This window comes from Rattus norvegicus, chromosome 2, assembly GCF_036323735.1.
Source record: "Rattus norvegicus strain BN/NHsdMcwi chromosome 2, GRCr8, whole genome shotgun sequence".
Classification (NCBI taxonomy): Eukaryota; Metazoa; Chordata; class Mammalia; order Rodentia; family Muridae; genus Rattus; species Rattus norvegicus.
Genome location: NC_086020.1, coordinates 60,347,178 through 60,359,336, shown reverse-complemented (window position 1 = coordinate 60,359,336; position 12,159 = coordinate 60,347,178). Strand labels below are relative to the sequence as shown.

At 37.4% G+C, this 12,159-nt stretch overlaps 1 protein-coding gene and 1 long non-coding RNA gene across 12 annotated transcripts in view; one reads left to right on the top strand and one right to left on the bottom strand.

Annotated features, from left to right (window-relative positions):
• LOC120100738 (uncharacterized) overlaps positions 1 to 5,955 on the bottom strand; it is a 54,399-nt gene extending 48,444 nt beyond the window's left edge. The window contains exon 1 of one of the 4 annotated variants that reach the window (XR_005500730.2): positions 5,596 to 5,955. This is a non-coding gene — a long non-coding RNA (uncharacterized LOC120100738). The remainder of the gene's footprint in view (positions 1 to 5,595) is intronic. The other 3 variants (XR_005500728.2, XR_005500731.2, XR_005500729.2) reach the window with 3 other exon arrangements.
• Positions 1 to 12,159, top strand: part of Spef2 (sperm flagellar 2) — a 182,196-nt gene that overhangs the window by 62,514 nt on the left and 107,523 nt on the right. For 7 of the 8 annotated variants that reach the window (NM_022620.2, XM_039103075.2, NM_001415008.1 and 4 more), the window contains 3 exons: positions 9,524 to 9,743; positions 10,366 to 10,517; positions 11,797 to 11,854. In NM_022620.2, coding sequence (NP_072142.2) covers positions 9,524 to 9,743; positions 10,366 to 10,517; positions 11,797 to 11,854 — 430 coding nt within the window. Of the gene's footprint in view, positions 1 to 6,024; positions 6,165 to 9,523; positions 9,744 to 10,365; positions 10,518 to 11,796; positions 11,855 to 12,159 lie in introns of those variants that run through there. The other variant, XM_039103077.2, reaches the window with a different exon arrangement.

Here is a 12,159-nt window from a genome sequence, read left to right as displayed (position 1 = left end):
TCTTGGTATGGAGTTGTGGCCCCATTGGATTTTCTTCTTTGGGTTTGGCATGTTCATTCGTGTCGTTTTTGTTTGGGGCACATTTAGGCAGTCAGGTGAGACTCTATACATGTAGTTTCTGACCTTCCTAGGAGTCCCAATTTCAGAGCAAACTCTGTGATCCTCTGTCTCTTACAATCTTTCATACCTCTCTTGTGCAGTGTTTTCTGAGCCTTACGTGTGGGAGTCTTTTGTGAATATATCCATTTGAATGGGGCTCCACAGCTGCGTTTTGATTAGTTGTAGTTTTCTGTAATGGTTTCCATCTAATATAAAGAGAAATTACCTTCATGAGACATGAAGACTCTACTTGTCTGTGAGTATAAGGACAAATATTTTAGGTTGTGGTTGGGTATTGTACTGGTTGAGTAAACTAGTGGTTGGAGGTTCTCCTCCAATATCCATGACATTACTAACACTGAGTAGTTAGCTAGGTTTCCAATACCAGGCTTGGTCCCCCTCGTGTTGAGTAGGTTGTAGGTTCAATTAGAGAGCTGTTGGGTATCACCAAGGTATGAGTGCCATGACTGTACCCTTAGGGTTATCCTAACTTGCTGGTCATTGACGTTGCTTGTAGTTATCATAGTTGGGAAAACATTTGATAGTTTTGGAAGCTTGCATAACTTCTAGTAGCATGATTCCCCAGGGAGGGGAATTTTGGATTAATTCTAGCTCAGCGGTCTTTGGACCCTGTTTATGAATTACGTGGTGCTTTTGGCAATACACCTAAGGTGGATAACAAAGAGCAACAGAAATAGGCTAGACGTTTGGGAAGTCTCTTGGACAGTCCTGACGAATAATTCAAAAGAAGGCTTCTCATCTATTGGGGGTTTTGTTAGATAGTCTTTATCTCTTTGAGAGAGGACTGTCAGCCCAGATGAGAAAGATTCACTAAAAGTATTTATAGTTATATATGGAGTTATGTGGATGGTATAATTTTTTATTTTGTTTTTTTTTTTTGGTAAATAGCTATAATATGATTATTTGCAGCTTTTTTAGATGCCCTTGATGTTATTTTACCACCTTCTCCCATATTTATGTTTCCTAAGAGCCATTTTTTATTTCCCCATTAGATTACTTGTACTCTGCTGTTCTGTGATATCCTCATCCCCTTTTCTGTATCCACCTTCCTTCCTAAGGATTCCCCTTTTCCACATGTCCCTGATCAGATCACTTGTACCCTGCTAATCCCCCATTTATTGCTCTCTAACTCGCCCATCCTGGCAATTGTCCCACTTTGCTGTTCTGCTTTCTGTTTTTCCTGCAGGTTCCACACTCACATCTGAAGCTTGGTTCTAGGACCTGCAGTAAAAGAGAGCATACAACATTTGTCATTCTGGGTCTGAATTACTTCAGTTAATATGATCTTTTCTACTTCCATCCACTTATCTGAAACAGTCACGATTTCTTTACAGCTGAGCAGTATTCCATAGTGTATATTACCACGTTTCTCTTACCCATTTGTCAACTGTAGGGCTTTTATTCTTTCCATCTCCTAGCTACTGTGTCTAGAGCAGCAATGAAGAGGGCCAAGGGAGTATCTGTGGAGCAGGGTGCTACGTCCTTTGAGCATATCTCCTGAGGACTGGTGTAGCTGCGTCATATACTAGGTTTACTTTTAACTTTTTGAGAATTCTCCATACCAGTTTCCACAATGGTTGTATCAGTTTGCAATCACCAATAGTCAAGGAGCCCTTCTCTATCCCGTTCCAGCATTTGGTGCTAATTGTTCCCTTAATCTTTCCTAGTCTGACAGGGGTAAGATAAAATCTCCAAGTTGATTTGATTTGCATTCCCGTAATTGCAAGGAATGATGAATCCTTTAGAGGTATTTCTTGTCTTCCCTCTCCCAAACACTTTTTTCTTCTTTTGAGTACTCTACATTCCAGTGTCAGGCCAAATTTTGGAAGGATTTTTTTTTAAGTTTTGGTTTTTTTGAGTTTTTCATACATTCTGGATATTAGTCCTCTGTCAGATATATAACTGGAAAAGACTCTTTCCCATTCTATGTGCTCCCTCTTACCCCGGCTGATTTTTTTTTCCCTTAGCTGCAGTGAAGTGTGTTCATTTCATGCAGTACCATTTGTCAATTGTTGGTCTCGATTCTTGAGCTAATGGAGCTGTATTTAGGGAGTTTTCTCCTACACCTTTTGTTTTAGCATTGCTGGTGTTTCAGGTTAAGGTCTCTTTAATCCATCTGGAGTTAGTTTTTGTGCAAGGCAATAGATATGAGTCAAATTTCATTCTTCTCCATGTGGCAATTTAATTTTCCCTACAGCATTTGTTGACTATGCTTTCTGCTTTCCATTATACATTTTGACATCTTTGTCAAATATTAAGTGCCTGAAGCCACATGTGTTCATGTATGACTCTTTTTTTATCCCATTGTTCTTCATGTCCACTTTTGTGTGAATGTCATATTGGTTTATTACCATGACTCAATACCTCCAGCATTGTTCTTTTTGCTCAGGATTGTTTTTGCTATCTAGACTCTTTTGTAGTTCTATAATAATTTTAGGATACATTTTTGGTTTCCTGTGAATAAAATAAGTATTTTGATTGGGATTTCAGTAGGGTATTTTGGTTTTGGTAGGATATTTCCACGGTGTTAATTCTATTGACCTGTGATTATATCTTTCATTTTCTGGAGTCCTTAGCTTTTTTCTTCAGAGGTTTAAATTTTTATTGTAGATGTCCTTTATTAGCTTGGTTAGATTTATGTCTAGGTATTTTATTCTCTTTCAGGCTATTGTGAATGAAATTATGTTCATGATTCTCTTTCTCTGTATGTTTGTTGGTGTCATATAAAAAAGCTATTGGATTGTTCAAGTTGATTTTTTTTATCTGTCACATTGCTGAATTTGTTTATCATTTCTAGAAGTTTTCCAGTAATCTGTTTCTTTAAGAGGTTGTTATTACATTAACTATTTTTATTAATATTGTTGAGATCCTTGCTAGTTTATGCTTATAAAAACCCCAACACTTTCTGAGCTTGCTCATAGGTTGGGTGCTCTATTACATCTGTCTGTCTTATTTTAAGATTTAAACCATCTTGTCACATCATCAAATTACTAAAATTTAATGTTAACTCATTTAACTCAGGTTACATATGAGCAATATTACTAATTGGTTAACACTCAATATCTAGAGAGTATACTATATTCATCTACTCTCAATTATTTATTGTCCAAATATGTAGAAACAGAACAAAATTAGGTAAATATAAAAAATCAATACAATACTGTAGGAAATAATAATATATAACAAGTAGTACATATGAGCATCTCATTAACTAGGGTTTTGTTTCTCTGCCTTATCTATACTAAATGTATACCGAGTCACAAAATAGAATGCCCTTTCAAGAAGGGTTCTGATGAAAATTTGTGAAAGCTACAATCTCATAAGATGTGTAGTAACACTGTTTATATTGCAAATGGAGCTAAGCAACCCCAGGAGTTTTTGGAGAGTTCAAAAAACTAAAATCAAGAGATGTAAGGGTAAAGGCTCAAAAACCCTTTAACTGCCTTAGAAATCTAATTTCCATGTATGCTTTTCTTTCCCTTTTTGTTTGTTGTTTGTTTGTTTGTTTGTTTGTTTTTAAGAAGCTGCTATTATGTATCCCAGATTGTACACAAATTGGAAATAGTCATCTTGCCTCAGCCTCCCATGTACTGGGATCACAGTTGCAGCACTCTTGCCAGGTCTCTTGATTTTGTATCTGTGTACACATACAGATCATAAAGATACAACATAGTAAATATGCACTGTTCTTGCCCAAAGTCACAGTTGTTCACTGTAACTGCCCAACACTAGCCTTTCTAGAACTTGGATTCTGAATTCATGATTTCTAGCATTCTTCCCATCTTTATTCATGCCTTGAGCTTACTACTCTGCTGTCCGTCATGGAACATGATAGCTTTAATATGAGTCATCATGCTCAACATAAAAACAAGCTCTCCTGAAATTTGAGGACCACTATGTTTCCATTCACCTCTTAAACTACTCATACAAGCTTTAGCTGTATTTCAGAAATCACAGACTCAACTTTTCCTCACTTCTTCATATTAGTTTGTTAAGAAGTCGTCTGATGTAACTGCAGAATGAGAGCAGTGTAACAGTTTTCCTGCAGTGGAGTTGCCATGCATTGGCTATGTTCTGAATGGAACATAATACTGTTTTTTTTTACAACATTAATATTTATGAGACTTCTTGAATTATATCTATTGGAAGATTCTGTTTTATGTCTTTGGCCACTATAGAAGATAATATAAATGTTATTAAATAATTTTAAAACACTACATTCCAATAATATCTAAGGAAACTGACTGACATATGTGGAAAACAGGACATATGTTGTATCCACTGGGGGAAAAAAAGCTGATTCTTTTTTTGGAGGAAAGAGATTTTTTCCATGTCTTTTATTGTTTCCTCTGTAACCTGAATTCTAAATTACCAAGAACATTCTAGACTGGGTCTACCTGAGCTACCTCAGGCCATACAATGCTGATAAGTCTTAGTTATCTGTGAAGACAAAAACTGGATACTGTGGAACTTTGACTCTGACTAACCCACAGAAAGCACATTGGCCACTAATAAGTATGTCCGTGTAACTCAACATTGCTGATTTATGGAATGGTACACTACAATCAATTCAAGATGGTAGGGACTCATACTGAACATCTCCCAAGACCTAGATTCTGTTTATCCAACTATATATAAGCCATGTGTCCATGAAAAGGTGTTAATAGGGAACATCTATCTCGGTTGCAATTTTACAGAGTTTCAAAGAATAATAATAATAAATTTAAGAATAAAAATATCATCATTTTAGGTTATGATTATTATAAAAGAAGATAAATAATCTGCTGAGAAAGCATGCTACCTCAGAAGCAGCATCCAGGAATCATGGGCACATTACAGTCAAGGAGGAAATCTACAGGAAATAGATCAATTTCTGGTTCTTGAAGTATGAACCTCAGCTCAGGAAATCAATGCCATTTGCTTACAGTGACTCATAAAAGTCCAAGAATTTAAAAGCACCAGCCAACAGGAAGTCTAAAGATTCTAGCTGACTGAAAATGGCTAGGAAGAGAAGTCTGGGTAAATCATTTTAATTCTACAATAAACTGAAAGAGGCACATGAGGACTTTGAACTCAGGAGGAGCAGCTAAGTGGTAGATCTACGTAATCAGAACAGAATAGGCACAGTCTGGGCCCAGAGACTCAGTCTGGAAAGTTAGTATAGGCCAACTAATAAAAATTATACCACTAAATTGTTTAATGTCTTTTCACCAAGAGAAGCCGTTGTTCACTCTGTTACAGTTTTATGATCTCTGTTTTTGAGTAGAGGTGAATTGACAGGAAGAGATGGCTCCCGATTCTGCACATACAATTCAGAACTACTTATTCTGTTTACACAGACACTACAAAAATACCGACCATTAAGTAAAGACATCGTAAGTAATCACCATATGTGTTTGGTAGCTTACATAATTCAAATATAATAACGTAGAACACACCCTCTTAAGACAATGGTTTGTAGCAAGTGATACTTACCTAGTCTGCCCCACTGCAAGCATTAGCATCTTGAGACCTATAGCCCAATGTGTACATTTATAGTGATGTCTGAAGGCGTGAATTATATATCTAATGGCATAATTATTTTAGTCATGTCTACATAAATAACAAACATGTAAACATCTGCTATAAGATCCTGGCCCTTCCTTAGCTCTTTAAGTCACTTGCAGCTAAAGTTTTCAGCTTTAGTCACAATTTCCCCCTTTCAGTTTTTCTGATCTCCTTTTCACTCATGCCCTTGTTTCTCTTTCCTTGGTGTTTGTAAGAAGCTGTCCTTCTGTGGTCCTGTCCAGAGTGCTCCTCCCAGTTGCTGCCTGTTTATCTCCATAGGCCAGAGTTCTGTTCTTTTCCCAGCCAGAACATTCTGTTCTCTTTACAGCAATGTTCTGTTCCATTGTGTTTGGCCATAATCTGTAACTAACTCTATGATGTAGAAGGGCTTTGTCCTGACCCCAGTGTGAAGAAGCATACTTTCCTACTGAGGCAAAGCTGATGGCGGTTTGTCTTTGGAGATGTGTGGTGCTGTTAAATGCTTAGAGCAGTACCTGGTAGCTCCTTAAATGTTTGTCATTAGTGGTCACGTTGGCTTGTACTCAGTATTAACTACTTTACTTGATTCTCACAATTTTTTGTAGGCAACTAGTAGTCTTTTTTATCATTTTTATTAATTAATTATTTTATATATTTAGTCCCAAGTATTGCCTCCCCTCCATGTCACCCTTCACAGAGTTCTTACTCCATCCCACTTCCTATTCACCCATAAGATAGACCAGCTGCCACTGGGCACCCCCCCCAACCTGCAACATCAAGTCTCTACAGAATTCCATGCATCCTCTTCCTCTGAGGCCAGATAAGGCAGTCCTCTACTACACATGACACAACAACTTTACAAAGACTAAATTGTGCTTCAAGGTAGAGGTTATCAAAGATATAAAAAAAATCATTATGGGAACCCGAGATATCATGGGATACTGTTCCCTTTAGTGAAGATTGAAAGACCGCACAGCTCAAAAATGATCAGAACCTTGGCACCTGTCACATTCAAGACTTTGTTCTTGTTGGGTTTTTTTGTTTGTTTGTTTGTTTTTAATTTGGGTACTTGCTGATTGGCTACTTTATGCAAAATCATTATCATTTCTCTACTTGTGAGAAATAGCAAGTCCAGTGACTGAAAGCAGAAGCAAGTAATCATTCAGGATGCAAAATATGAACAGTCATGAATCACTTAACTTCTAGCAGGGTAGACAATTGTGCACTGGACTAGCAAAGCCAAAGCTATTAAATTAAGACAAAATTATTCTTTTTAATAAATTTTTGTCTATGTTGCTTGGAATTGAACTTAGGACCTCACACATACTAGGCAAATGCTGTATTTTTGAGCTACATCCCCAGTCCTAAAAGAAAAATACTTTTAAAAGTATAATACGGTTTATAGAGAAATGAATAAAAGAAAATTTTAATTTTAATTATAGACTTATTTCTTTGAATTTTTAAAGAAAATCCCAAGTAATACTTTGCTTCAAAAATAAAAATTGTTCATTATCTCCAGTATTGTTATATGAGGAATTTTTGCACCAGATTCTGATATGAACCTGTCCCATAGCACTTACCAAACATAACAACTTGTTTTCTTGTCAGACACAGTCTACTAAAAGTACTTTTAAAAGGAGAGTCAAGAATATTGAAAATGTTTGATTATTCATGGCATAAAGTTTTAGAAGTATTGCCAAATGATCTAAGTAAGATAAAGCAATAAATTGTCAATATACTTTTTCTTATTTAAAAATGCTAAGAAATGGTTTAGAGGGATGGCGAAATTGGAAATAATTCTACCTGGTTATGCCACTTTTTGGTCTATACCCAAAAGATACTCCACCATACCACAAGGACACATGCTCCACTATGTTCATAGCAGTTTTATTTGTAATAGCCAGAAGCTGGAAACAACCCACATGTTCCTCAGCTGAATGGATACAGAAGTACTATTCAGAATATTATTCAGCTATTAAAAACTAGAACATCATGAATTTTGCAGGCAATGGATGGAACTAGAAAATATTATCTTGGGTGAGTTAACCCAGACCCAAAAGGACATCCATGGTGTGTGCTCACTGATAAGTCGATATTAGCACAAAACTACAGAATACCCATGATGCAACTCACAGACTCTATGAAGCTTAACAAGAAAGAAATTCCAAGTGTGGGGAAGAAAATAATCATGGGAGACAGAAGGAGGGAAGAACCTGGGTGAGAGATAGGAGGGGGAGGGGAGGGGCAAAATCAGGTATGGGTGGGGGACAACAGGAGAGAAGCACAGAGGGTCAGGAGAATGAATGAAAATATGGGGGATGGGGCTGGGGAAGACTTTTAGGAAGTCCCAGAGATGTGTGATATGAGAGGCTTCCAGGGCTCAATGGGGAGAACATTAGCCAAAATGGCCAACAGTGGGGAGATGGGATATGAAGAGACCACCTCCTGTAGATAGACATGGCTCCCAGTTGAGCCATGGGGCCCCCACCCATCTTCAAAATTCTTGATCCAGAATTGTTCCTGTCTAAAGGAAATGCAGGGACAAAAATGGAGCAGAGACTGAAGGAAAGGCCACCCAGTAACTGGCCCAACTTAGTGTCCTTCCCATGCACAGGCACCAAACCCTGACACTATTCCCGATGCCATACTGTGTTTGCAGACAGGAGCCTAGCATGTCTGTCCTCTGAGAGGCTCTACCAGCAGCTGACTGAGACAAATGCAGATACTTATAGCCAACCATTGGACTAAGGACAGGGACACCTATGGAAGAATTGGGGAAAAAATTGAAGGAGCAGAGGGAATTACAACCCCATAGGGAGAACAACAATATCAACTAACCCAGACTCCTCAGACCTCTCAGAGACTAAGCCACCAACCACAGAGCATACAGAGTCTGGTCAGTGGCTCCCGTCACATAAGTAGCAGAGGACTGCCTTGTCTGGCCTCAGTGGGAGAGGATGCCCCTAATCCTGTAGAAACTTGATTCCTCAGGGGAGTGCTGGGAGGTGTGGGTGGGTGGGTGAGTGAAGGAGCACCCTCTCAAAAGCAAGGGAAACAGGAAAGGGGTGAAGCACTCAGAGCAGGGAGGATGGAGAAGTGGGGGTAATATTTGGAATGTAAATAAATAAAATAATTTAATTAAATAAAAAAGAAAATATATCTACTGAACCATTACTGGCTCTAATGTCAAGTTTTATTGTACATAGTAATTAATAATATTCAAGGCAGCTTCAAGCATGATGCTACTGTCCTTCCATTGATTTATGACATGGACAAATCTTCATCCGCACCTTTGTCCAAAGTCATTAGCAAGTAGACTTCCATAATTCATGGTTCAGAGATTTATTAATAAATGTTACCTCATAGATTTACTTTCTAATTTAATTTCTACTTTTCATCTATAATTTACTCCCGTTTATTTTCTTGCAATTGTTTTAAAATTACATTTATTCTCATTTTAATATTAAACTTATGTGCCTCCTGTGTTAATTTCAATAAAGGTGTTTTAAGTTAACTAAAATGCCATAATATAAATTAGATTAATTTTTCAGTTATTTCAAAGTACCTATTTCTAAAACTAATGTTTTATGTAAGAATTCCATTTAATATTCTATAATATGAAAGTAGAATTGTTATTGATTTTCTGTAATATAATTAATTACAATACTAGTTACATTCTGTTTGCTACACACTGGATTTACCTCTTTTGTACTTTTATTGAAAATAAATAAAATACATGCCAATCACAGTTTTCCCTCCCTCTCCTCCTCACAGCTCCTCTGACCACCTCTCTTTTAGTATTTAATTGCCATTTATACTTCAATTCTGCTTTTCGAAGACATTCTTGCGTGTTTTGTTTGGCTGTTATCTCTTGCAGAACATGACTGGAGAGTGGGCCTTACCAGAGGACATGGCAAACAGTTCACCACCCTCCAACAATAACATACTGGGTCATGTGCTTCTGAGATTAATTGAAAACTCGTATCCGTCTGAGAAAGAAGTTGCAGACACTGAATTACCTTCATTTGCTGTGAAGGGTTGTTTACTGGGGAAGACACTCAGTGGAAAAACTACAATCCTCAAGGCTCTTCAAAATGGTAAGTTGCCTTTACTTCTCTTTTCCTTATTAGTTTATATTCATTCTGGCTACAAATGTCTATCTCTATAAAAGTCAAACCGGAGGCTTTATTTAGAGAGTGGTTTTCATCAAACTTTTAGGTGGTAGAATCATGTGACTGATCTTCCAAATACAGGAAACGGGAGTCGGGGGGAATTGGGATATGTTCAATCTTGTCAAAATTATGTTAGGTAATGCAAACAAGACGCAGAAGGCGGTATAGTACATCATCTAGCTTAGGTGGAGTATCTCAAAATAGACAAACTATGCAGATAGAAAATGATTCATGTTTTCTGGCAGCACGAATAGGGGATAGGAGTGCCTGTGTCATAGGTGGGGATTTACTTTTAAAGAGGTAAGATAACTTTCCTGGAGGATGGAATCATGATGGTCCCTTGGCTTAGTGTCACTGTGTTGTACCCTATAATCTAGCTAAAATGATTTATTTCATGTAATGGAACTTTTATTACGAGAAAAAGTAGCTTAACCGAAGAGGCATTGCTCTGTGGAGAGCAGTGATACCATGTTGAAGGGGAACTTTAGAGACAATGGTATCCGTTCCTGGGGGGCCAGATATTTACAAGTTGTCTTTTGTACTTTAGACATCCCTATTCAAGTACTTTCTATTGATACTCTTGTCCAAGAGGCTATCCAGGCATTTAATGATGGAGAAAAAAGTAGTAAGGCACCATCGATGCATGAAGATGTTAAAGGAGATCCTGAAGTGGACCAGAAAGAAATGATCATACCTCAGGCAAGTGTGACTCCAGTTTTCCGCAGCTGGTACACCACAGCTATGGATCAGGATAGAATGCCAACGTTCATCTGGTAAAGATCCAAAGAGTGAATAGTTCAGGTTCTGTAAACCAAGAGACAAAAGAGGGGGTATGCTCCTCCTAAGCCTACTATTGGTGTGCGTACATATGTACGTGCGTGTGTGCGTGCGTGCGTGCATGCGTGCACGCATGCGTATGTGTGTTGACATTTTACCACTAAGTATCCGGAAGTGGAGAACAGTGGCCTTCCAAATATGTGGATAAAGGGTACAGTTGGCCCTTGGCAGTGGACTAGACAGGTGCTGAACCCAAACAGATTTAAAGGTAGAAGAGGACACATTGCTTGGTCTCCAGGCTCACAGTATGAAGCTGCTTGAAAGATATCCAGAAATCATATGAAAACAACTAGTTCAATCCATTTAGTCCACAGCCAGAGTATACCAATTGCTATATCTTAGCTGTGCTAGGGGTCAGGAGGAGTATTCCAAGTGGGCTTAAATTGATCACATTTTCATTCTTTTTTTTTTCATTCTTTAAGATCCACATTGCAATTTATTTGATGATTTCATAAAGATATAATACTACATGTTGGGGTGGGAAAAGAATATTATATGACTTTAAGAGCCCTCGTGTAGTTTACCTCTCTTGTTTTCTAGCAACAATAGTAGAGACCCTACATATGGACCAGTTTTCTCAAGGCCAGAAGAAGGCTTGTAGAAGTCTACTCATTATTAAATCTCAGATTTGAAGCCCACTTCTCTTTCTCTTACCTCACATTGTCTCTGTAATTGAACCAATTAACAGAGGCTTTACTCTCAGTGATTTCCATTCTCAGGACAAATACTAGTAACTCATGAGTTATGGAAATTTGTTTCATAACATGGTTCTTTCTCTTTCACATTGTAGCAAGCTTTCATTTTGATCAAGAGGGTAACAGATAATGCACGTTTTCCTCTTATTTACCTGTGGACACGACTGACAACTTTAGGGCTATTCTTTTAAGATATTTTCTGTAAACTGCCCATTTTCCCTTGTTTTTTTAATTTCTAAAATAGAAGTTTTAATATTTACATAAATTGAAAGCCATTTGAAATTCACCAAATTGTACTTGTTTCTGGAAGTCATTTATGACAGAAATTTCTATCCAGTTTAATATTGTCAATGTAGATAAAGTAGTTTGCTCTCAAACACCAACTTAGGGAAACGTACTGGAAGAATTCCAATATTAAACCTGTTTGTTTGTCTGTTTTGCCATAGGATAAAAATGAGCTAACAGATACTCAAGTTCCAGGGGAAGCAACACCCCAAAAAGAAGGTAAAACTATATAGCCAGTAAATAATGTATCAAAATAAGTCATCCATCATTTATGTTACAACATGCTTACAATATAGAAACAGTAAGAGTATATATAGGTTCATCAAGCATGATTTCAGGGGATGCAATGGTGAATGGTGGAGAATTAAATACTTTTTTGTGTGGTTATCGACACAGTGCAAGGTAGTCATTGCCTACACTTGAGAATAAAGATGAAATTATAGTATTTTCGCCCTTTTCCTTAAAGTCATCGTTTAAAGTTTATCTTTATGAAAGCAGACCGGACACAGTATATTCACTCGTTT